This window comes from Phocoena phocoena, chromosome 1 (assembly GCF_963924675.1).
Source record: "Phocoena phocoena chromosome 1, mPhoPho1.1, whole genome shotgun sequence".
Taxonomy (NCBI): domain Eukaryota; kingdom Metazoa; phylum Chordata; class Mammalia; order Artiodactyla; family Phocoenidae; genus Phocoena; species Phocoena phocoena.
This window is the reverse complement of record NC_089219.1, coordinates 99,410,387-99,437,414: the sequence shown is the minus strand read 5'-3', so window position 1 is coordinate 99,437,414 and position 27,028 is coordinate 99,410,387. Positions and strand designations below refer to the sequence as shown.

The following is a 27,028-nucleotide window of genomic DNA, read 5'->3' as shown; positions in this document are numbered from 1 at the left end:
GGCTTAGGGGGATTGTGGGTGTAGAGGGTGATAACTAAAGAGTATGGGGTTTCCTTATTTTAAAATTTTTATTGAAGTTTAGTTGATTTACAATGCTGTGTCAGTTTCTACTGTAGAGCACAGTGATTCAGTTATACACATATATACATTCTTTTCATATTCTTTTCCATTATGGTTTATCACAGGATATTGAATATAGTTCCCTATGCTATATAGTAGAAACTTGTTGTTTATCCATCCTCTATATAATAGTTTGCATCTGCTAATCCCAAACTTCCAATTCATCCCTCCCCCACCCCCTCTTCCCTTGGCAACCATAAGTCTGTTCTCTATGTCCATGAGTCTGTTTCTGTTTCATAAAAGTTCACTTGGGTCATATTTCATTTTATTTTATTTTATTTATTATTTTTTAAAATTTATTTTATTTTTGGCTGTGTCAGGTCTTAGTTACGGCATGGGGGATCTTTCATTGTGGCATGCGGGCTTCTCTCTAGTTGTGGCACGCAGGCTCCAGAGCACGTGGGCTCTGTAGTTGTGGCACGCAGGCTCCAGAGCGCATGAGCTCTGTAGTTGTGGCACGCAGGCTTGGTTTCCCCATGGCATGTGGGATCTTAGTTCCCTGACCAGGGATTGAACCTGCGTCCCCTGCATTGGAAGGCAGATTCTTAACCGCTGGACCACGAGGGAAGTCCCTGGGTCATATTTGAGATTACACATATAAGTCATATCATATGGTATTTGTCTTTCTCTTTCTGACTTACTTCACTTAGTATGATTATCTCTAGGTCCATCCATGTTTCTGCACATGGCATTATTTCATTCTTTTTTATGGCTGAGTAGTATTCGATTGTATATATGTATAACATCTTTATCCATTCATCTGTCAGTGGACTTTTAGGTTGGCTATTGTAAACAGTGCTTCAGTGAACATTGGGATGCATGAATCTTTTCGAATTATAGTTTTCTCCAGATATATGCCCAGGAATGGAATTGCTGAATCATATGGTAACTCTATTTTTAGTTTTTTTGAGGAACCTCCATACTGTTTTCCATAGAGGCTGCACCAATATACATTTGGGGTTTCCTTTTGAAGTGATGAAAATGTTCTAAAATTGTGGTGATGGTTGCACATATCTGTGAACATACTAAAAACCATTGAACTGTGGACTTTAAATGGGTGAACTGTAAAGCATGCGAACTATATCTCAATAAAGCTGTTACTGAAAACTAAATTAAAAAATTAATACCTCCTATCCATATTCCTATATACATCTATACCTCTAGTGAAACACTTAACATAGTCTGGTTATAATTTTTTTTTTTAATTTGGCTGCGTAGGGTTTAGTTGCATCACACGGGATCTTCATTGCAGCATGTGGGATCTTTCCTTGTGGTGTGCAGACCCTTCATTGTGGTGCGCGGGCTCCAGAGCGCATGGGCTCAGTAGTTGCAGCATGCGGGCTCTCTAGTTGTGATGCATGGGCTCTAGAGCACGCAGGCTCAGTAGCTGTGGCACACGGGCTTAGTTGCCCGAGGCATGTGGGATCTTAGTTCCCCACCCAGGGATCAGACCTGCATCCCCTGCAGTGGAAGGTGGATTCTTAACCACTGGACCACAGGGAAGTCCCAGTCTGGTTAAAATTTTTAACTTAAGAAATCTGTCTTTCTCGGGAGTTCCCTGGTGGTCCAGTGGTTGGGACTGTGTGCTTTCAACTGCCAGAGGCCCAGGTTCAATCCCAGGTCGGGGAACTAGGATCCCACAAGCTGTGCAGTGCGGCCGAGAAAATAGAAAAAGAAATCTGTCTTTCTCATTACCTTAGGAAGCTCTAGAGAATAGTGTTTTGGCATTCCCTAACAAGCATAGTGATTTGCACTCAGTAAATATTAATTTAATTGAACTTCTTAACAATTAAATTCCTTCACTATAGAAGGGAAGTAAAGAAAAAATACTGAACGTTGCCACAACGTGTTATTCCAAAATTGTGTTTTATAATTTTTTACACTTATTCTTCTTTGGAAAAGTAAGTAATTTCCTCCAACATTATTTCCTCAGCTTGAGTTTCCATTTGTGTTTAGTAAAGTCACACATAAGCCATTTATTACCTTATTTTTACCTATAGGAATGTTCTGATCTTTGGAATTTGCATTTCTATAAGCATTTTGTCAGTAGGACCTTCATGTCATTTCAACTAGCTTAATATTTGTTTGTTTTTAAAATCAAATTAACTTTATAAAATTTGAATCTACACTTTTGTGGATATTTGAATTTAGCATAATTTTTCTTTTTTTCTGTGGTGTGTCTATGTGTGTGTGTTATTTTTCTAGTATTTACTAGAGATGAAAAGTCTCATTTTACCTCCAGAACACATTCTGAAACGGGGCGATAGTGAAGCAATTGCCTATGCTTTCTTTCATCTTCAGCACTGGAAGCGAATAGAAGGTGCTCTTAATCTGTTACAGTGTACATGGGAAGGCAGTAAGTATTCTTTTCCAAATGCAACACTAATCTTTCTGACTAATTATTCCATTCACAGGCAGTCTTTTTGTAATGAGATTGTGAGTTTCTTTAAGGACTTGTTCAGATTGGTTTCAAAGTGAACTCAGTGGTGTTTATTGGTTTACTGGTAGAAGAAACATGTAATGTGCTTATATTAATGCCACATTTAGGAAAAGCAGAATGAGAAACTGTTTGGGTATTCTGCTGTATGTTCACTTAAATTAAGTATTTATAAGGAAAGAATGGAAACTTATATCCCTTCATTTATAAGTTTTTTAATGTGGTTAGCTATTGTTCTAATATTTTAAAAATTGGATTTTTTTTTTGGTTTTGTTTTGAGATGTGTACAACATGAAACTATTTTCCTCATTACTGATATCAACTTGATTCTTTAAAATATTTTTAAAATTGTGGTAAAATACATACAACATTAAAATTACCATTTTAAACATTTAAAAATGTACAGTTCAGTGACATACATGTACATTGTTGTGCAACCATCACCATTATCCTTCCCCCAAATTTTTTCATCACCCCAAAATGAAATTCTCTACCCATTAAACAATAACTCCCCAATCTTCCCTCCTCCCCAGTCTCCTGGTAACCATTCTATTTTCTGTCTCTATGAGTTTGACTACTCTAGGTATCTCATATAAGTGGAATCATACAATATTTGTCCTTTTATATATGGCTTATTTCACTTACCATAATGTTGTAGCATGTGTCAGAGTTTTATTTTTTAAGGCTGAGTAATATTTCATCATAAGTGTATACAAAATTTTGTTTATCCATTCATCCATCATGGACATTTGGGCTGTTTCTACCTTTTGACTATTGTGAATAATGCTGTTATGAACGTGGGTGCATAAATATCTGTTCAAGTTCCTGCTTTCATTTCTTTTGGGTGTATACCTAGAAGTGGAATTGCTAGATCATATAATTTTGTGTTTAATCTTTTGAGGAGCCACCATACTATTTTCTATAGCAGCTGAACCATTTTACATTCCACTAGCAATGCACAGGGGTTTCACTTTCTTTATATCCTTGTCAATACTTGTTATTTCCTGGATTTTTTGGTAATAGCATCCTAATGGGTGTGGAGTAGTGTCTCATTTTGATTTTGATTTGCATTTCCCTAATAATTAGTAATGTTGAACATCTTTTTATATGTTAATTGGCTATTCATACATTTCTTTGGAGAAGTGGATTATTTTCCACTAACTACCAGATCTCTCTCATTTGTAACTTCTTAAAATCACCTGTCAGTGAAAATTCAAAAATAAATTCAATGTTCATTCACTAAAGTTGGTTAACCTCCTCAAAGTTTACACTGAGGCACCTTTGGGTATTGTAGCAAATTCACAAGAGTGCCATGGGATATTTTAAATTTTTAGTAGAAACATAGCAATACACCATTCAAACTGTAGCTCTAGATAGTTCACGGTTTCAACATTAGATAGCTCTCCATTCTCTATTTTTTTTCAGTGTTGTCATAGCTTTGCAAAGCTGGGTTTTGTTAGTTGCTGTGATTAAAAGAAATACCACACAAAAATCAGTGTGGAACAGGAAATGAGGATAGTGGTGTCCAATGTGATTCCAAGGTTCGAGAAATTATGCAGTGCCCAACAGGCTCATATATCCCATTAGGAAGAAATGATGGTTATTTAAAAATAAAATAACTATTATTTTCATTAATTTATGTGTATTTTTTTCATATCGCTGCTAAGTTGTTAGAACAAAAACTTTTGAAGTTGATCAGACCCACTACTTAATAAGTGGAATTGTTAGATATTTCTTTCAGTGTAGGGGCATCAATAGCAAATTACTGAGACACGAAGGACACCACATGCCCTTGAACCAAGAAAATTTGGGAACCTCTGCATTCTTGCTGAGGTCAGACACTGTGCTTGATACTGACAATATACAGATTAATGAAAGCGAGACTACTAAAACTGAGGAGCTGGATGTTTTGGGGTAATTAGACTTTCTTTTGCTCTTTCTCCAGTAGTCTGTACGCTTCTCAAAACCAGGTGCTCTATCTCATTCACCTTGTATGTGTCTTCAGTGCCTAGTGTTCTGCTTGGCACATAGGAAGTTTTCAATAAGTATATGATTTATTCTGTATTTCATGAATAATCATCTTGATGAATGATTTCCTAGTGCCACTGATTTGCTCTGTGACTTTGGAAAAATCACTATATTTTATTGTAGTAAAACAAAATCCATATTTTAACAAAAGTTTTTAGAGCCAAGGACTAAGGGAAAAACAAAAACCTTATCTCATCTTTGATAGTTGAGTAGGTCAATAAGGATTTCAGAAGTTTGTAGGAGTTGATGATAATCTAGATGAGGGATGGGTAAACTTTTTCTGTAAAGGGCCAGATGGTAAAATATTTAGTTTTTGTGGGCCATAGTCTCTGTTAAAACTACCCAACTCTTATAGCATGAAAGCAGCCTTATATAATGTATAAACGAACAAGGATAGCTGTATTCTAATAAAATTTTATTTACAAAAACATTGGGCCAGGTGTGGCCAAAGGTGATCCCTTTAGGCTTAATTTAGATACTTTGGTGACCCCTGATCTAAATTAAGCTCACAGAAAACTTGATGATAGCTCACATATGAAGTTAGGAGCCATTGAGAACTCTTAGGTTGCCAGTAGTTATGACTACAACAGTTATGTGATTTCCCTAAGAAGTGGAATTCACACGTGGAGAGTTAAGTCTATTGTGTTTGTGATAAGGAGACTGAGGCAAGAAGGACACAGCTAGTCTTACCATCCATTACTCCCTTTTTATTTCAGCCAGACCATTCATGATTCTCTATATAGATCTTATTCTTCTCCTTATTTGTTCCTTTGCGTACTTTGTTTCTTTCATCTAAAATATCTCTGTAAAAAAGAAAATAAAACGCTATGTGAAAATTTAATAAAAATACGTCTCCAAAATAGCTTTGATTGTAGTAGAGGATGAAAGTGAGATTGAATTGAATGTCAACATATGTATTTTATTTTTCACTCAGCTTTTAGAATGATTCCATACCCACTAGAGAAAGGCCATCTATTTTATCCTTATCCCAGCTGCACAGAGACTGCTGATAGAGAGCTATTACCTCGTAAGTAAATATTCAAGTTTTCCTAAATTTAAAATTAGTTGTGATATTGTTTTTCATAGTATTCTCCCATTTTAAAAGTACCTCTGGTTGAAATTCAGGATGCTGTTTAAATACTGTTTTAGCCACTTCTTGGATGTAGTTGCATAATTTAGTTCATTCCTGCATATTTTTTGGGTAAAACCCTGTGCTAGATGCAATGAAGGACACAAAGATTAAAGATATTAAAAAAAAAAAAAAAAGGGCTTCCCTGGTGGTGCAGTGGTTGAGAGTCCTCCTGCCGATGCAGGGGACATGGGTTCGTGCCCCGGTCCGGGAAGGTCCCACGTGTCACAGAGCGGCTGGGCCCGTGAGCCATGGCCGCTGAGCCTGCGCGTCCAGAGCCCATGCTCCGCAATGGGAGAGGCCACAACAATGAGAGGCCCGCGTGCCGCAAAAAAAAAGCGGTCATCTTACAAATAATTAAAGAAGAAATAATACCAATCCTTCACAAACTCTTTTTAAGAAATAAAGAGTTGGGGAACACTCCCCAACTCATTCTGTGAGACCAGCATTACCCTGACACCAAAATCAAACAAAAAGCATTACAAGAAAGCTATAGAACAATATCTCTCATGAATATAGACACAAACATCTTCAACAAAATGTTAACAAACTGAATCCACCAACATGTAAAAAGGATTATATTCCATGACCAATTGGGCTTTACCTCACAAATGCAAGGTTGCTTTAACATCTGAAAATGTAATAGAATAAAGGACAATAGATGCAGAAAAACATTTGACAAAAATCTAACACCCATTCATGATAAAAATTCTGAACAAACTGGGAATAAAAGGGAACTTCCTCAACCTGATAAACAGCGTCTATGAAAAACCCACAGCTAAGATCATACTTAATGGTGAAAGACTGAATGCTTTCCCGCTAAGATCAGGAACAAGACAAGGATGTCTGCTTTCTTCTATTCAGCATTGTACTAGAGGTTCTAGTTAATGCCGTCAACCAAGAAAAAGAAATAAAAGGCATTCATGTTCGAAAGAAAGAAGTAAAACTGTCTTTATTCACAGGTGACATGATCTTCTGTGCAAGAAATCCTAAGAAATCCATAAAAATACTACTAGAAATAATAAACAAGTTCAGCAAGGTTGCAGGATGTAATTATACAAAACTCAGTCGTTTATTTATATACCAGCAATGAACAATCCAAAATGAAAATTAGAAAACAGTTCCAATCACAGTAACATCAAAAAGAACAAACAATTTAGGAATAAATTGAAGAAAAGAAGTGTGAGACTTGTATACTAAAATCCACTAAATACTGCTGAGAAAATCTAAGTAAATTGAGAGACAGTCCACGTTTATGGATTGGAAGACCCAGTATAATTTATATGACAGTTCTCTTCAAATTGATCTATAAATTCAGTACAATTCCTACAAGTTGACAAGCTGATCCCAAAATTTATATTGCCAAGTAAAGGACCCAGAACAGTCAAAACAATCTTTACAAAGAAGAGTGAAGTTGGAGGGACTATACTTCCCAGTTTTAAAAAGAGCAGTCAAAGAGTCAGGAGGAGAACCAGAAATACATCGGGTTATGATTGCTGAGAGTGTTTTCGTCTAGTTCCTGCTTTCAGGAAGCCAAACTTTTGAAAGAATAGTCTGTACTATTTTTTTTTTTTTTTTTTGTCTCAGCTGCCTTATCATCCACTCATTCTTTTTCTCTGTGAGCTGGTAAATTTCTGTTTAATTTTCCTTTTTTTAAATTTAACTGATAGGTAAGTATGCTGAAAGTTATAATCGCTAGTTTCCTCTTACGATATCAATCTATACCACAGTTTTTACAATTCTGGGTCCATTAGAACTGAAGTCTAGGAAGAAAAGTTGCATTTTTACAACATCAGACTTAATGAGCTGAAAAGTTCAAACAGATAAAAATTTAGGAGAGATTATGGAATTTGAGTATGCTGATATTTTTCTCCCAGGGTTTTTTATTTTTGAGTATGTTGCACACATCCATGTGTGTGTATGTAGGTGTGTATATGCTTAAATATTTTATTATTTAATCTATTTAACATATACATACATAGCCTTTATATTTTGTTATCTCTACATATATGGGACTAAGATATATTTGTAAGTTATATATAATATGTATATTATTAAATATATATGTTATATAAATAGTAAATGTTGCAGGCATTCTTTGGGTATAAGAGAGCCACTTGAAACTAGCTTTAAAATAAAGAGAATTTGTTGGAAGAAGACTGGATTATCTCAAGGAACCCAAAGGCAACAATTAGAGTTGCACCTCAGAAGAGACTAGAACCAGAAACTAGAAGGCTATCAGGACTTCCAGGAGTCAGTTTTCTGTATATCTCTGTCTCTGACTGCCTTTTTCAGCCTCTCCTATTCTCACTTTTCTTTTTTTTCATTCCCCATCTTTTCTTTGTATGAGCTCTCATTTCTGCTTCTCTCAGTGTATCTGCTTCATTTTTATATCTTAATCTTTGCAGTTTGGCTTTCCCTTCTTAGACACTCATGTAGCCATACTTGATACCCCCATACAGCCCTAAGTTTACATATCATCAGTTCAGGCAAATAATAAAGAATGAAAAATATCTCAATCCCACTTTTAAAACTTCTGGGAGAGTAAATCACATTTACCAGGTGTTCATCCCTGATCCAATCAGCTGTGGCGCAGGGACAGGATCAGGTCAAGTAAACGAAATTGCCAAAATATCTCATTCCCTCTGCATCTCTCTACATCACAAAACTTGACTTGGGAGTCATCATTTTCTAAGCATGAATGAGATCACTAAGGGAAACTGTAAAGAGTGTGAGAAGTAAACTATGGGTGAACCATGATGAAAATGTCTAAGGGATGGGTGGCCGATAAGGAGTCAGAAGATTCAGTGAAGGAGTGGTCAGAGAGACAGGACAAGAACCAGAACTAGATAACCTAGAAACTAAAAGGAGGAAAAAATTTCCAAGTGAGGAGGAGTATCTGAGGTATTTAATAAGGTAATTACTGAGAAGAATCCATTGACTTCAGCAATTAGAAGGTCATTAGTGTTAGAAATTTTTCCTTTACTATTACGCTGGTGATAGTAGGTATTGTTTTTCCATTTTAATGGGAACAAGGATATTTAAGGCAAAGGAACGAATCTTTAATTGCGGAACATCAGTATACAAGAGTGTATTATGATAGGCTAATACATTTAGCCTAAAATTATGCCCCCCCCTCCAGTCGTTACAGAGGTTGACTGATATAAGGCCGTCTTTCATAGTAGTGTGAATAAAATCAAGGTTGTTATTGTTATGTATTGTCAGAGCCATAGGCTACAAGAAGAGAGCTTGCTTTTTGGCAGGGCTTTATTATTTCTAGGGTTCTACTCATTTGCAAATTCTAGAAGGTAGGAGAGGAGGGATATTCTGGGGGTTTTAGTTTGATTATATTGTATATTCTTAGAGTATTTTTTCTGTCTTTGACTATGATAGAATGAACAAAGTTTTAATAATGTAGAGTTTTAATACCCAGGAGTACTTAATGTTTTTTGTTTTCAATTCTCCTTCAACCTTGATATGACTTACAGCATTCTGGAATTTGCTTATGAACCTCATAAGTTCAGACTTGAACTATTCCCTTAGTTCACATAGCTATTTAGTTGTCTTTTATGCCTCCTGATAAATTTTTCTCTACAAGCCAGTGATGAAATTTGAACTTTACTTCCAAGGGAGTGTTTCTGTACTAGTCATCCATTATTTTGATGTATTAGCCAAACATTGACTGACAAATGAATCTACGGAAAGCAATCCAAAAAGAAATAATTGGATCTCTCCTACAGTATAAAAATTTCACATTTTAGAAAATTATCCTATTAAAGCTATATAGTTTTCTACCTTAAAAAGTAGGAATAATACTATCTATCTCCTAGGGTTATTGAAAAAAAATAAACTAATATAAATTAAAGCACTTTGTGAGCCACAAAATGCTACAGTTTAATTAATATTATTAATTGTGCTGTCTCTCACACAAAAGCAATTATAGTAACCATTGGCACATATAAGTATTTGTTCCCTGTCTTTGCAAATATGGTTTGTATCTTTTGATTTGCTGGAAGAAGTTGGCCTCTAATGGCTGAGGGACAGAGCAGGAGGAACTGCTGCTTTTTTGGGTGCTGAAAGCACAATGTTGTCCACAGCTTCTAATGTTTCTAACTTAAAAAAATTCAGACTTGGTGTGCTTTTACTTTAAACATGACTCAAGGCTCTGGAAATTTTCTGGATTTTTAATGAGCTTGCTTTTTGGTATACACTTTCTGAAGATAGTATAAGACATTAAAAAAAATCCTGGCTACTGAAGGAAACTTAGGTGTAATCTTCCCTGTGAATCATTATGTTTTAAAAAGTTAAATTTATAGCTGACCTCAATTCAGCACTGAATTAGTCATTCCTTACTTATGCAGGATATTACATCAGGAATTCCTAGGTTTGTGTCCAACCCTGAGCAGTCAACTGAAGTCCCAGAATAACTCTCAGTTTAACAGACATTTATTGAGTACCTGCTGTCTGCCAGTCATTGTAATAGGCTCCTCTCAGCATTGTTATTCAAGTATTTTCAAATTTCAAATAACATAAAACTACCTGAATACTATTGGTAATGAAATATCCAATCATTAGAAAAATAATACCTGAGTAAATGTGCGAATGTGGTAAAATGAGACAAGGGACTCCATATATGTTCAGAATCCTAGGGCTTTGGTGTTCTGGTTAGATTTTTACAGTGCTCAATGAAATGCCACATATAGGACACTTATTAATAACTGGGTAAAATTGTTAACTTATTGTTCTGGTAAATCTCCAACCACACGTCTGTCTCTTGATCTCTATACTTATCTCTGAGCTCCCAAAGATCAAAATTATAACAACACCTTTATAAAGGGCTTATAGTGTTCATCATAACAATTCCATAGCAACTACTAGAGGGTTTAGCAACTTATTCAATATCACACAGCTAATAAGTGACAAAGCTCTTCTTCAAAACCACCTCAGCATGACTACAATTACTGTTCTTTCCCACAGTGCCATCCTATTCCCAGTTCCCAGCAGTCGTCTGGCTATGTAGGTGTTCTGTTGATGCTAGAGAAAATAATGGATAATTTCTTTCTCCCTTGCTTGACCAGAGACTTCTTGTTCCTTTTTTAAAAAACATTTTCCTTTTTAGTTTTTATACATGGATTTCATTTGAAAATATTAAAACTGGCTTACACTGTATTCTGAAATAAAATCCATTTCTGTCTTTTCTCCCTTGCAGCGTTTCATCATGTTTCTGTTTACCCAAAGAAGGAGCTTCCTTTTTTCATCCATTTCACAGCAGGACTATGTTCTTCTACAGCAATGATAGCTCTTCTCACACACCAGTTTCCTGAAATCATGGGTGTTTTTGCTAAAGCTGTAAGTATGATCTCAAGGACTTGTGCAGAGTATTTGTAAAACACTCAAGAAACCATCTCTGATCTGTTTGTGCTAAACCAGCTGAGCAGTGAAGATATTTGTTATAGTAAATTACAGGAATTGATTTGTAAAGTTGCTGCCATAAATATGTCAAACATAAGATTTTGGTGATTTGAGCTGTGTTTTTGTTGCTTAGAAGTTGAGAGAATACAATGGCATAACATTATAAAGTTGGTCTTTGTAGATCACTTTTGGTGGTAAGCATAGCCCTTGTTCCTAGCTAAAGAATAATCCACACCTTTTAAATGCATTTTCTTCAGCATTTAAAAAAAATCCCTTGTTTTGTACAGAAGCCTTTTGATTTTTCCATTTAAAAGAAATCATTAGTTCTCAGGATTTGGTGGACGTTAAATTCAAGACTGCAACTAGGATGAAGAATAAGTAGGTAAGGTGGGACAGTTGCGACATTTGCCCTGGGTTCAGAATGTGCCTCTTTACTCAAAATTTCTCCCTGTTTTTATATCTACATGTTCTTATTGATCTCCCAACCTTGGGTGTAGAACCATGTACAAACCTTTATTTTTATTTTTACCCTTTAGTTTTGAACTGCTTCCCCATTTCTGGACCCAGGTCCAGAAAGTATTTGAGGACTGATATTAGAGTATCCCATGATTTTTTACTTTTCTACATAAACCTGTTAATTAATGTCACTGGCTCAAAGCAAAATTACCAAAGATAAGTCCCTGTAAGTCTCCAAGCCTTTTAAAAAATGTGTCTTGTATATCTTTGTATTTTTACCAACTAATAAGAATTCAAACCCCAAAAGAAAATGTTAATTCATTATATTCCCAAATGGAAAAGCACTGAGAACCATAGAAATACTAGGCCTTACTTGGTAATGTAATTTCTATATTTTTGTCTATGTGCCTCCATTCTAACTCCCTGTTTCCTCACACTTTCTTTTCCTGCATTAGGAGTTTATTTTGTGCCTTAAAGATTAGTTGGTTTTCTTCTGGCACCAGTAGTAAGAGCACTGGTTTCTCTTTTTCCCTGAAGATCAACTGTATAATGTGTTAAGTTGCCACTGGCTGTAGGCCTAGGAGTCTGAGACTACACTTGATTCTGGGTCAGGCTTCAAGAAGGATGACTTTTTACTGTGTTCAGGGAGTATAGATATTTGGGTTGGAAACTGACTCTTCTGCTTCCTTTTAGTATAAGGAGAAAGCTTAGTGATCATACCATAACTGTTGCTTGCAGTAGTGCTGACTGGGGAGCAAGTGTGTCTCAAACTGAAATGACTTCACAGTGTAATCTGGCATGGAAAAAAATGGACTAGACAGAGAATCTTGTCAATTTAACAACCGGAAAAAAATACGCAGCTGTGTATTTGAGATCACAGGAAAGCAGTGGAAGAGATGATCCTTGGGTTTCTCTCAGGGCAGTGGGAAGGAGGTAAAATAGAGAGAGGAGGAAGATCTAGAATCTGGAGTAGAGATGTAGTCATTGTTAGTAGTGTACTGCCATGTGGTACTGGCTAAAATTAATGTGCAGTGTACTCACTGTTTGCTCTATTCATCAGTGTTAGTATATATAGTATATATATAGTGTCTGCCTTTACCTAAGAGATCTCTGATGCCCCAGAAGAGCCTTTAAGATTGCATAGCACAAGCTCCTAGCAGTGTCCGAGAATGAATAATTACACATTTGAAGGTGGAATCTTCTTTTTTAGACCAAAAGTTATTAATTTACTGTGCTTCTAGTTGATGAACAATAAACAGGCATTTGTTTCCTATCTTTTGGTTTTGTCGGAAGTGTATAGTGTTTAAAATGTGCCTGACAGCAAACTTTTACAGCCACGTTTTATCCTTGTGGCCTTTACATGTACATTTTAAATTCCTAAAAGTTAAATATTTACTGAAAGTACCTGCAAACCAATATTTGTTACGCAGCAGTTCCAAGGGCAGTTTCCATTTAAGAATTAATGGGAAATGATTATGGTATAGGCAGGCTCCAGCTTATAAACTCAATATACAAATACCTCAACAGACAGCAAGGAAACTAGAGGCTCAAATTCTGCTTCTTCACCACTTAATATAGTGTGGTCTCGGGCTTCCCTGGTGGTGCAGTGGTTGAGAGTCCGCCTGCCAATGCAGGGGACGCGGGTTCGTGCCCCGGTCTGGGAGGATCCCACATGTGCACAGAGCGGTTGGGCCCATGAGCCATGGCCGCTGAGCCTGCACGTCGGAGGGGAGAGGCCCGCAATGGGAGAGGCCTGCGTAACACACACACACACACACACACACACACACACACACACACACACACACACAAAAAAATATATATATATATATATAGTGTGGTCTCTGCCCCGGGAGCATTACCATCATCACCCAGGAACTTGTTAGAAACACAGAACCACAGGTACCACTCCAGCCTTCCTGAATCTGCATTTTAACAAGATCCTCAGGTGATCCTATGTACACATTTAAAACTTGAGAAGTCCTGCTTTGCTCTACCCCCAATAAGAAGAATTTAGAATTCCTGGGTAGTGCCACCTTATCAAGGTGGAGAAGGGGTAGGATTGTAGAGTCGTTATGAACATAGGTTCTGGAGCCAGACTGCTTTGCTTTGGATTCCAGCCCTGACACTTATTGGCTGTGCCACCTTGGGTAACTTGCTTAACATTCCACGCCCCCACCCCACATTGTAAAATGAGAATAGTACTACCTCATGGGTTTTTGTGAGGGTTAAATGAGTTTAAAATTTATCAAGTGTTTAGAACTGTGTCTGCTGACAGTAAAAACTAGGTGTTAGCTGTTGTTGCCATTGTCGTTGTCATCATCATCACCAAAGTGCAGCTATAGTGGGAAACCCTACCCCCTTCATGTTTGGAGGAGCCATGTTCTACTAGTAAACTCAAAATGCATTTTTCCATAGAAATGGTGGTTAAGTATCATTTAAACAATACTATTAGTACTATACTTCTGGTACATTATGTGTATCAGAAAGTGGAGAAATGTTTCAAATTCTAGGCACTAGGCACTAGCAAAGTGCCTTATAGAGCAGAACCAATTGATAAGTTGCAAGTTGCCTGTGTTAAAATTTTCAGTTAGGTCAGATATTTGATAGCCAAGTACAGTATCAATGAAGTACAGAAATCAATGAAGAATCTTTGAAACATATTTGTTGTTCTATTTAATAAGGCAAAGCAATTTAAGAAAATTTCCTAAGTTCCTTCCATTGTTGCCATTGTCTCTTCCTCATCTAATATCTTTTTGTATTAGCTCACATGCTGGAGTAAATTCAGTTTGAATTTGTTAAAATGCATTTGTTACAAAAATTGCCTTTTTGTGAAGCAAGGCACTAGGGATTAATGATTTTTAATAATCCTCACTGAACATCAGATTTAGATAAATGGAAGGGAATGCACTAGAAGGGTCAGTGGTTTTAGTGCCCCTTCTTCTTTTGCATGATATTAAGCTATATGGAAGAAGACTTCATTTTCAGCAAGTTAGGACTTTTTCCTGATTTTTCTCCTCGCCGGATATTAGACATAGAGCAATGAAAAAAAATTGCATAAATCCCTGGAGATGTGGAATGTGCTGATATCAGAGTTGATATTCTCTTAAGACCAGAATTCCTGAAAAAGGAAAAATTGCTTTTAAGTGGTAGATCACTTTCTCACCTGCTTTGAAGCCTGCTGGGTTAAATATGAGAGTTCAAAGTAAGGGTAGCCAGCAAACCAGTGAACTGGAATCTGATTCTGCTTATCTGAAAGGCGCTTCTTTATTTAAGAGCAGCACTGCCCTCTCCTTAGAGAACCAATCTTCATCTACTCTGGCCTCTTTCATTTCTCTCTTGCAAGAAAAGCTTTCTTCTTAGTAAGCCTTGGGAGGGCATATTACAACAGTGAAAAGACTGAAGATGGTCTTTGGGAATTTCATTAACTTACTGATAAATTCAGGCTTGTGGCATGTGACTTTTTAGTGCTTTGAATTCACAAGTGTGTTTGAATATAAAAATCCCTAGTTGCGTTTTAACTAAATGGGGCAGCCTTTGCAATGTTGGCAGAAAAGATGTTATGGGTAAAGACAGAAATCAAAAAGATTCCCAAATAAATTGTTTGTTTCGCTAAGGCAAAACTTGGTTAAAATTTGTTTCACTGAACACATATTGTAGCTGTGTTGGGGTGGGAATGGGCCCAGTTTCCACATATTTTTACTAATCTTTATGTGGGAAAATGTGGTTAGACAGGCCAGTGATGAATTTCTGAGCAACTCATAATTGGCTGGCTCCACTGTAACTAGGGCCTAACAATCTGCTTGATTAATTCTTTAAGTACTACATTAGCCAAGTTTGCATGATTTCCAAAGATATAGAAGGTCAGATGTTATACTAACAAAAGACCTCTCTACAGAATGTCTCACTGGGATTTCTTCAGCCCCTTCCCAAAAATAATTAACATTTTTCTCCCCAGATTAAATTTTAAAAAATAATAAGCTGATAAAAATGCTTATTGTCTTTTACTGAACAGTGACCAGAACTTTTGAGAAGGTTTGTCCACAGTTATCATTTTTTGCAGGGCAAAGATTGTCTTCATAACTAGGGAAATTGATAGACAATTATAACCATATATTGATATATACCAGTAGAAAATTTATATATAAATTTAATTTATTTTATTTATTTATTTTTGACTGCATTGGGTCATCGTTGCTGTGCGTGGGCTTTCTCTGGTTGCGGCGAGTAGGGGCTACTCTTCGTTGCGGTGCGTGGGCTTCTCATTGCGGTGGCTTCTCGTTGCGGAGCACGGACTCTAGGCACGTGGACTTCAGTAGTTGTGGCTTGCAGGCTCTAGAGCGCAGGCTCAGTAGTTGTGGCACACGGGCTTAGTTGCTCCGCAGCATGTGGGATCTTCCCAGACCAGGGCTTGAACCTGTGTCCCCTGCATTGGCAGGCAGATTCTTAACCACTGAGCCACCAGGGAAGCCAGAAAAAAATATTTTTAAAGGTTCCTAATTTTCCATTGTCATAACCAGTGATGTGAAATCTGTTCATAGGTAAAAGAGTTTTTTTATATTCTTCATCTGACTTTATTAATACTAAAAACCTATGAGAGTTGCATTCTTCTTTATTAAATACATAGGGCCCCATTTAGAAATTAAACTATTAAAATGTTGCTTTACTTTGTTTGAAAATGGATTATTTTCAAGAACTAATATAGTTTTAAAAACATTTTGAATTGTAACTAAACTTAAATTCCTGTAAAATACTCTGCTATAACCATGCTGTTTCCACAGTAATATATCTGAGGTATTTCCCAGAGAGTATCCTGATAATAAAATGAGCCTATTGTGACAGGTCAAAATTTTTAAATGTTTACACTTTTGTTCCATTGTTAGTGCTGCTAAAGTCTTTACTTGGGCAGTCTGGCATATTCCAATTTTGATTTTCTGAATTAACTGGGATATTTGTAGCAAGAGAAAAGTTGTTCTCTGCTTTTTATAAGGGTAATTTCTCATCCTTATTGTTCTCCTTCAAAAAGAACCAGAATGAGAAATTTATGAAATTGCTAATGTTCTTCTTTATCCAAATTTTCTAAGTACTGAACTCTTCAAAGGCAAAAACAATAATAATAATAAAAGTTAGGGCAATGTACTTTTTAATGCATGTCTGTATCCCTTCCCCAGGATTTAATTCAGTTTTGAAGTTTGTGGAAAGCACCCTCTTTCCCTATTAAACACGTGCTTGACAAGTGTGAAGTTCACAAAAGCTCTCCCTGAATTTATTTGGCAGTATATTTAATCATCTTTCCCCCCTCAAAGTGAAAATCTCTGCCAAAGTCTAAGATATCCTGTCACTAACTTCTACTAATATATTTATTGTTAATTATTAGCACTTGAGGCACATGGACTGCATAGCAGTTTTTAGAAGAGCTGTGCCCAGATATTGATGTAAATCACTCATTCCAAACCCATTACACTAGTGGTATTAGAATTCATATTAGGAAACCTACTGGGTTTTGTTTTAGAAAACATCTTTGTGTTTTGCAGACCCAGCATAATCCTCTAAATGGAGAGAATAATGGGTACAGAGGAAAATTAAAATCGCGAGGAATAGTTATTTTGGCTTTTTTCTTGAGTGGAATGTTGCTCCTTCCCCCCACCAAATTTCTAATGCTCAAACGAACTAAATTAGTGCAACCACTTAATATATTACAATTCTAAACTAAGAGTAACATGGACTTCATTAGTTTTCTTTTTTTAAGAGTTTATACTTACACTGTCATTTATTCTTACCAGAAGCATTGGAGGACAGACTGTGATCTTCCAGTGTAATAGATGAGGAAGTTTGAGCCGTTAAAGATAAGAGAGTTCCTTGAAATCACACAATAGATAGCCCTTTAGTCATATATATGCTTGGTTTAAAAAATGTGTCACCTTACAACATATACTAAACCAAGTACAAAAGAATAAATTTCAAACCAAATACAGTAATGCTGAGGGAATATAGACTGATGGAGTGATGATAGTAAATTGGCTTTGCTAGTGTCTTCCCATAGGAGATGAATTTGGAGAAGAGTTTTAAATAAAGAGGCCAATGTGTATTGTCAGAAAATAGAAAAGGCACTTAGATTGCAGAAGTGGTTAATTGCAAAGGTACAAGTAGACAAATAAGCTACCTGGAAAATTCTTCATAGTATAAGCCTATTTGATGAACTCTGATGTTTTAAAATAAAGAATGCACATTTGCTTTTCTGTCTTCAAACTGATTCACTTTAATTTCATTCCTGTTCTGGCTAGTAAACCACTTAAGAAAGAACACTGTTTGATCATTTATATCACATACTCACACAACTGTATAAAGAACTTCAGCCTTTCTAACTGTCTGAAATGTGCAGTAATACTGAAGAAACAGTAGGTACTCATTTATAGTGATTCAGAGGGAATTTAATTAACTCTTTGAAATGGTAAAAAAAAGTCTTAATATAAACTACAAATCTATATCTTATGTTTCAATATCACTCTTCTTTCAAAATCAAAGGTGAAGTTTGTGAAGGACTGTGAGGGGCAGTTTAACTGAACAGAATAAACTTTTGGTCTAAAATAACATAACTCCTGGGGCTTTTTGTTTTGTTTTGTTTTGCTAAAGTGGGATTTTTAGGTAGCAGATGTACTTCTAGCAGTTGTAACAATACATCGGAAACTTCGATGTGTTCCTTAATGCCGATGAGGCCTCAATGAAAGATTGGGTGTTAATGGTATTCTATCTGAATTTGAGGAAAAAATAATCTTTCTTAGTTCTGTAATAATATTAAGATTGCCTTATGTCCATCTCGACAGCTAGCTTCAAGAAAAGAAATTATTTGGGCTTCAGGTGATGCTCAACAAAATTAAGAGAACTGATATTCAGAGAATTCAGACCACATAATCACCCTTTAACCTCATCCTGTAATTTCAGGCGTTCTGGAAATGAAATGTATATGTACTATTCAAAGTGTAGAAAAGAGCTATATTCCCATTGAGCGCTCTTGCATATTACAAATAGGATATACAGAGAAAGAAGCAGTTTGGGGCAGAATTTAAGAAGGGAACATACTCTCATACTCTTTGTTAGGAACATGCCAGCTCTTGTTTTCATCTATTCAGTATGCTGGAGTCCCAGTTTCTTTCTGATGCCAGAGTTCAAGCTTTTACTGCCAGGTAGCAGCAGGTTTACAATTAAATTTTAATCCCTCAGTGTTGTTAAACTCCTACCTAGAGTATAGCCACAACTGTTCTTGGCAGACAACTACACTGCTATTTTTCCTTCAGTCACAGTGAGATAGAAGAATGTTCTCTGGCTGGGGCGTGGATGAAGGCACTTTACTAATCTTATACATAATTCATCCTTGGTTGCTGGGGTATTCAAAGTTGAAACTCTGCCCTCTGATAAAATTTAGATGGATTTTTTATTTACTTGACTGTGATCCCTTTGGGATTTAGTCCTTATTGGGAGCCCAGGGATTCTAATTCAACAAAGCCCTAGCTGTGTAGACTTTTCTTATTAATTTGCTCTTGGTGTAATTTAGCTCTTATAATACTGACTCTAAAAAAATCCAAAACCAAAAACCTGCACTAGAACATGCAGTTCAGAATCCTGGATACCCTGAAAAGATTCTTGTTTCAGTACTGGCTTATTGAATGAAAAGACTCCAGTAGGGCTTTTCTTAATTTCTTTTCAAAGTTTAGTTTTTAAAGAGCCTCAGCATTTAAAAATATGTTAACTAATATTCTTTAACATGCTATATATGGTAATGATTATCCTGCAAAATAATGTAAGTTTTTGGTGTTTGAATTCATTATATTCAGATGTTACTAGTAATGAATTTGTTCATCATTCATTCATTCAGGGAGCAGATATTTATTGGGCACCTTTATGAAATATAAAATGCAATCCCTGTTCACAAATAACTCATAGTCTAGTGGTAAGGGGTTTAAGGTAGGCAAGACATGTATTAGTGTAAGACAGAGGCTACTGCCATAACAGTAGATTAGTTCATCCTTGGAGATTTATTCATTTGACTAGAAGTGACTGATGAGTTATTTTCACATGCCTCACATAAGATTTAGTGACCCAAAAAAGTCAATCTAGACTGATAGAGGCTTTTTCCTTTCAGTCAAACAAGAGGAAATAGAAGGAGGTCTCTTTATTTTATTCTTTTTCAGATATCAGACATGAAAGACTTTCATCTTCACACATAAATGATGAAGTTCGTGTTTTTGTAAACAGCAGTATTCATTATGTTCATCTGAATAGTTTAGAATTTATTAAAAAATGAAGTGCTCCACAACTCAAGATTGAAATAAGGAATGTCACCCCTCAGATTTATATAGTAGCTGCCCTAAGACTAAAGCCTACTATACTCATTCATTTTTATCTTTGTCTTTTATATCCTCTCATTCCTAATAATGACAGATTAATAAGGGCTAAGGACCATCCTGGTTTAGAAAATGAAAGTGTGATGTCAGAAGCAGAATGGGGCAGCAAAGAGTTAGGACTAAAGAGTTAGGTACTAAAGAGTTAGGTACTCATGTACCTCTGTGGACATGTGAGAAAGAAAGGGAAAGAACCACTCAGAATTTCCCAGAGCCCACTGTTCATGTCAAAGCTGTACCCTGCAGTGACTGATTCTGAAAATATATCAGGTTAATTAAGAAAAATAATAAAAGTATATTGGATTAAGGTACTAAAAGTAAGCTGCCTTTTCCCTCTCTTCTAAGCTGAATTTTGCTGATCAGTTCTGAATCCTGGATAATTCTACATTTTTACAGGGGGAACTGCCAAGATTTTCTCTCTAAACAACTGAAAAAGATTTCCTATCTTTATTGGGCTCAGTCAAGTATATGTACTGACTGGATCATTGGGGATATGACCTTGAAATACATATTAAAATATTTTTAAAAATAGGTACAGAACCTGTCCTTGGGGAATTTATCCTGTTAGGCATGTAATCATTAGATATGGTAAAATGATGAAAGTATATTGAGTAGAAGAGTAGGCCCAAGGCTAGAGGGTCGAAGAATATACTGTTTTAACTCAGTGTGGCAGCAGAAGAAAGAAAGTGGGATGATTTGAACACAGACTTACAGGCAGAAGACCGCAGATCAGGCTCTGGAGTTAACTGGTAATTGTTACTTCTTTAGCAATTTATCTGAGCTTGCTATACCTTCTGGAATAAGTGGAAATTATTATTCTTTGGATAGATGAACAAAACATACATCTCCAAATAATGAATTAGATGCATGATGGTATCTTCCATTTCAGAAGTCTGATTAGTAGCATGCTGGTAAGGAGGCGCATTCATATTTCTGGGTTGTGAGGAGCCCACTCTCATCCATTCACCTGTGTTCCCGTTTATAGTAGGCTGTGTCTGCTAACATTAGGTCTCTAAAGAAAGACTTAGGTAAACTCCAGACCCCCTAAGTTCCTGTGAACTACCTCCTACGCCCATAGGACTTCAACGAAGATAATGAACACTGTTTTTTTAACTTTTATCTTTCACATGGCATTTAGAGTAATGATATCTCATTTGGTCTCAAGCTCCATATTGAATTATTTTCTAAAAAATTGCTTTGGAGCAGTCACTTTTCCCTGGTTGCTTAACCAGTCATACAAGTTGAGACTTATGTCTCTATGCCTGTTTTATAATAGCTGCTCTGGGAGAACAGATGAAAAATAATAAGTTAGTAAGATATTTTATGAGTATTGAGGTCCCTTCCATTCAGAAATGTAAATAAAATAACCAGCATGAGCAATCAGCTTATGTCAGATTCCATGGGTTTATGTTACATAGGGAAATTATAGTGCAACCCGAAACATGCTTCTTAATGAATTCATAGTGGTGTCACAGTTGAATGTAAACCCTTGAGCTTTTCCATTGTGAAGGGTTTCAGAAATCACCTTTTATAAACTGCCTAGGGGAGGAGGAAAATACCAAGATGATACCAACAAATGCTATCACTTAAATGGTTGCCTCCCTTCCAGCACTAACTAAATTGTGCCAGTTAAGTAAAGCAAAAATTTAAGATACTGCTCACCTTTTGGCTTATTCAATGTTCATAAATATAATTTTTATATATACATATATATGTATAAATGCATATATGTATATATACACACACACATACATTTCAATATTCTGTTTTTGAAAGTGGCACCAGGAAAATGCTGTGGAAGAACAGGGTTGCCCTTGCAGTTTTTGTCATCAGAGGTTAGGAAAGTTCAGTTAGGAAACTTGGCAGAAGCCCGATAAATAGCTCTGTTTTTACCTCCCAACGAGTGCAAGAAGCCAGAGACCTAATTCGAAGTTTATGAAATCGGAATTTGTATCTTGTCTTTGGCTGTTGCTCTAGCACCCTGTAATACACCAGAACTATCCTCTCACTTATTAGTAAACTGATTTTGCAGTCCCTAAAGCTCTTTCATAGCTCTCTTCCTATTCAGTATGGCCGCAGCTATAGTGAATGTGCTAGCCTCAAAAGTCCAGTATGCCAAACGGGATATAGGGGACCAGTCAAGTTTTAAGTTTGAGAGTCAGGGAAAGAAACATGTATTTTCTATTTTAAAGAATTCCTTTTTTACATTCTAATTTCTTAAGAGTTTGGCTTGATTTGTGTCAGGTTCTAGGCCCGTAAACCTACATTAATGCATCACAGTTCTGGATAGGATATTTGATATCTCTTATTTACCCCAGAATCTCAAATGATAGGGAACTGTGATTAATGATACTTAGCATTTTGTGGGTTTTACAGTGTAGCTGTGTTCTAGTCCCAGTATCTGTAACAAATGGACTCAACCTTGTGTTTTCCCATAGGTGCCCTGGTGTTTACTGACATAGATCAAGATGCTGTGTGGCTCTATAGGGGACTCTGAGCCATTTGACAGTCTGGGCACATGCAGTCACCTCACATTATTTAAGCCCTGATCTCAGCATTCTAATTTCTCTGTATTCTCCAGTGTATATAATATGTACTTGCTTGAAATTCCTTATATAATGCTTGCACATTCTTGCTTCTAAGTTTCAGCATAAACCAGTTCCTTCTATTTAGAATGCCTTCCTCTGTCTTCTCTCAACCAGGACATTCCTTATATTTTAAAAATCCAGCTCAAAAGCCACCTCCTATAGAAAGCCTGATTAATCTCATTCACCTGATTCCTTTATTCCGAGACTTCTGTTTCTCAGTGTTAAACTGTTTTGTCTCTTTGTAATTATTGCTTCTGTACATTGTCACCCAGCAAACATAACAGTTCTAGGAATGATGATCCTTCTGCATCCCCGTCTGTGTATTATACACAAACATTTTGAAGGCCTACTGACAACCTTTTCAATTTCCCCTGAGTTCTAGTCCACCTTCTGTACACTTTCCCTTTATTCATAGTTACATTCCTGGAGAAACGGGGTATATGTTCAGGGTTTGGCCTCCACCTTAGCATGTGTATGGCAGCCTGCTGAATAGGTCCCTACAATTGGGCAGGATTTAACCCTTTGGTTTGACAGTCTCTGCATTCTGTTCAGACACCTTCAAGAAGTAGACATGAGACCAGGAGTAGAGAAATTTCCACTGAAAGCTCAGTTAGTTTTTTATACAAGACCTCTGAAGCTGCTGTCGTCAGCAGCTCACTCGACACTCTCCTGCTCTCTTTTCCAGGAGTCAGGGTTAGTTTAAGAAAAAGCCTCTTGCTAGAAGCCATGACCTCGTACTTTTATCCCCTCCATCTGGTGTGCGGCCTCATGGGGCTGTGCTGCTATGCAGGAGGTGAGCAGTGGAATTCTTTAGATGATGACTTCTGAGCCCACATGCGGAGGCAGTGGGGGTGGGAAGCAAGGAGAACAGTGAGAGCCAAGATCGATGGACCAAAAAGTAAGGTTTGCTCTGGGAGAAATCCTAACTATAGGTAGACTGTTCTCATGAGGTGTTCTTCCCCTAGCTCAAGTGGGGGCCCAGGTCAGGGAGCTGTAGCATCCCAGATCTATGATTGATGAACATGGTGTTCCTGCAGTTTTCCTTTCTGCCTTCACAGTCGGGGTTCAGGAGTGGGATAGGTAGGATATGTGAGGGCTTATGCTGTCTCTAACGGAATGCATTCCAGGGTTGAACAGGGAAGGGTTCCCCTTACACACATCATCTCTTGGAGCTGCTTTGTCTCACTGTCTCACACCTAAACAGAAGTCCAGATTTTGAATGAGGGTAGGAGGAGGGGTTGAGAGCAGCAAAAGTTTTTGATCAAGTGAAAATCTGCTGTCTGCCTCATCTTGCACGGGTTTCTCTGCAGGGTAGATACTCCTTGCTTTGGTGTAGATAAATAGCTTGTCTTGGCTAGAGGTCCCAGGACTTTTACTAGGCTGTGAGTAGGCATCTGGCCTGGGATAGGACAGTTTTTTTTTAAGCACTCTCATTCCCTGTTCTTACTTTCCTAGACCAGGAGTTGAGAGCATTTTTAAAAAGATTGAACTCTCAAAGGAAATTCTAATACATACTTTAAAAGCCCAAAGCTTTAATAACTTCCTCTCATGGCTTCTCATGACTACTTCTGCTCTATCTACACATTTAGCATCCCTTTAAAAGGACTAGATAAAACTAAAACAAAAATTTAACTGTTAATCTGAAAAAGAAAAAAGGAATAGAAAGAATTAGGAACCAGAGCTGATTAAACATGGACCACTAAATGTAGTATAGTGATCATTTGGTGGTGGTGATATTAGTGGCAGAAATGGCAAAAAGGGGGTTCATTGATGAGGTTAAGGAAGGCCTAAGCTGTTCCTTTTGTAAATTCTGCTCATGTGTACTCTCCTAGGATATTTTGTATCAATTTCTGTCCTAAAGGTGCTGGGATTCTTGTGCCTCCAGCCCTAGGCACCCTCAGTCTTTGAGGAGAACACACAGGATTTGAAGTCAGAAGCCCTTGGTTTGAGTTCTGGCTGAGCCACTCAGTATCCACAGGACTTTGGACAAATCACAGAGCCTCTCTGAACGGCACCTGTACAATGAGCGTAATTCCTATCACAGGGTTGGTGAGACAATTACAAATAAGCTAAAGTGTTTATACATGAAAAACCTTTTTATAAATATCACAGTTATTCTTGGGGAAGCCCCACCTTGAAAGTTGTCAAATAGAATAGCTGTGGATTAAACTATCTTTTTTATTCGCTCAGCTTAGCTTTTCTGTTTGGTCAGGTCTGCTTACCGGGGTTGATGGTGTTAAGTAGTCATCCAATTTTGGCTTCTTTTGGCCAAAGAGAGAGAACTCCCATGCCCAGCTGCTCTATCCATAGACTCGTAGGCAGAATGGAAGTGAGCAAAGGCAAATTTTAAGCCAGAACAGTTCAGAGTTAGGGGACAAAAGGGAGAATGCTTACCTTGCTTTCTCAAATCCAGGATGACTAAAACATCTTAAGTAAATGAGGAAGGACCACAGAGATGCTCAGAGATCATTTAAGCCATAAATGGGAAGTGGAAAAACGTACCTATACCCTCTCTTTTATCACTTTGACCTCTGGGGTCAGGGACAGGTATATTACTGACACCTCACTGGCCGTTACTTGAAACCTGCCAATCACCAGCTTCTGGGAAAGCTCAGTCTAGTGCAGCAACTGTGACATATTTACCCTAGTAAAGCCACTGCTTGCTCCCCTCTAGTGCCTTTCTCTTGTGGAGATCATCTCTGCAACCTAAAGCTATCCTGTTTTCTAACCTAGTAAGAGTTAAAAACAACAACAGGTCATGAGCAGGAGGCCTGATCATCGTACCTCGTGCAGTCATAGGAGGCTGCCCTATCATTCATAGCATGTAGGACACGAATTGCACTCTTTCCAGCGTGAACCAGCCATGAGAAGTTCTACAGTCTCAGCCACTCTGCCTGGGTGGGAATTGTCCACTGTTGATCTCTTCTCTCCATGCCCTTTCTGTATCCTCCTCCTGCCACCTCCCAGAGGGGTGCCAGTCCCCAAACCAACAGCTGCCTGCATGTTGATAATTTTATAATATTCCTTGGTTATAGCTGAACCCGTTACTGGTATGAGTTTTGAAGTGTTTGATTGAAATTGAGTTTTTTTCTTTTTTTTGTTGGGGAGAAGGAGGATGACTAGAACCCATATGCAGCCTGAGATATTTGTATATATGTATATATCCTCACGGTTGTGTACAGGCTGATAGGAAGGGCAGAGTGAAAAGGAAACATCTCTTTCTTGTTTTCCAACGTTGCTTCAAAGATGCCCAACCCCCATAGAAGCAGGCAGTTCCCAAGTGGAGGGTGGGGGCAGAGGCTTCCACCAAGGCCATCAATAACCAGGTGTGAGCTACAGGTCTCTGCATAATGTGAAGCTCTCCCGTATTTCATTTCTGAACCAGGGGGCGGCTCTGCAGCATTGCTTACGGAGAGCTCTGTGTCTGGCACCTCTCTCCACAAGGCCCAGGCGCCCAGGGTCCCACCGACCTGCCCAGGAATGCATTACATTGTTCTCTGGTGCTGTAATTTGGCTGCAGGCTGCATCTAGGCCTCCCAGGGATGAGAAACATACTCTCCCTGCCTTCCTCCCTTGGGTTTCTGCCCTGTGACCACTGAGGGCATTTAAATAAAACCTCAGAAAGGCTGAGGGGAAAAAAATCCTTGTTATCTTTCTTATATTAAGCCATGGAGAAATCAAGGTCCTGAGTGGGTCTGAGAATTTGGCGAAGGACTTAGTGGTTGGTGTGCTTGCTAAGGGAGGTGAGAGAAAGGGAAGAAATTACTCTTTGTAACAGGGAGGAAGAAGACTGAGGCAGTGAGTGGTCAAGGAGTCAGACCTACAAGACTTTGCAGACAGACCCTCAGGGCCAGGCAAAGTTTGATTCTTTTAAATAATCTGAAGTCCCTGATTTCATTTTTCTAGTATCACTCTAAGGAAGAGTATGGATTTATGCTATTATTCAAGGCCAGCAATAATACAAGTTGGCTTTTATCTGCAGGACTATGTTAAGGCTGGCGTTCTTACTTTTACATAAGAGAAATTGGCTATAGGCTGTGCAGCTGAGGTACTTAAGTCTTGTGCCCTCTCTAAAAGATTCTAAGATCCTTCAAGGGTAATGTCTTTTAACTTAATTTGTATCCAAACAGCATTTTCTGCAATGCATTATACATAAATATTAAAAGCTAAAAGAAATGAAGACCAACAGGAAGGAGTGAAACAGAGGTGGCAGGCTAAGAGCCTGCTGATCTGAGGGACAGGCCTCTATTGAACAGAGGAGAGATGGGCAAGGGGGAGATTAGAGGCAGTGAGTGAGTAGCAGCAGAACTAAATGGGGCCCTGACTGCACCAAATAAAGTTCTCATTTTGCTGCTTGTTCCAAATAAATTAGTTTCTGTTTGTATAGTGCAGAATGGATGCCAGTTGTGTAAAGCCAGTCGGAATGCAGAGGCAAGCTAAGGAATAAGAGGAAAAATTA

At 37.5% G+C, this 27,028-nt stretch overlaps 1 protein-coding gene across 4 annotated transcripts in view; it reads left to right on the top strand.

Annotated features, from left to right (window-relative positions):
• ST7L (suppression of tumorigenicity 7 like) overlaps positions 1-24,460 on the top strand; it is a 77,579-nt gene extending 53,119 nt beyond the window's left edge. For 2 of the 4 annotated variants that reach the window (XM_065891290.1, XM_065891284.1), the window contains exons 12-15: positions 2,326-2,476; positions 5,520-5,612; positions 10,924-11,063; positions 24,431-24,460. In XM_065891290.1, the coding sequence (XP_065747362.1) occupies positions 2,326-2,476; positions 5,520-5,612; positions 10,924-11,063; positions 24,431-24,460 (414 nt within the window). Of the gene's footprint in view, positions 1-2,325; positions 2,477-5,519; positions 5,613-10,923; positions 11,845-24,430 lie in introns of those variants that run through there. The other 2 variants (XM_065891299.1, XM_065891275.1) reach the window with 2 other exon arrangements.
• The last annotated feature ends 2,568 nt before the right edge of the window (positions 24,461-27,028 follow it).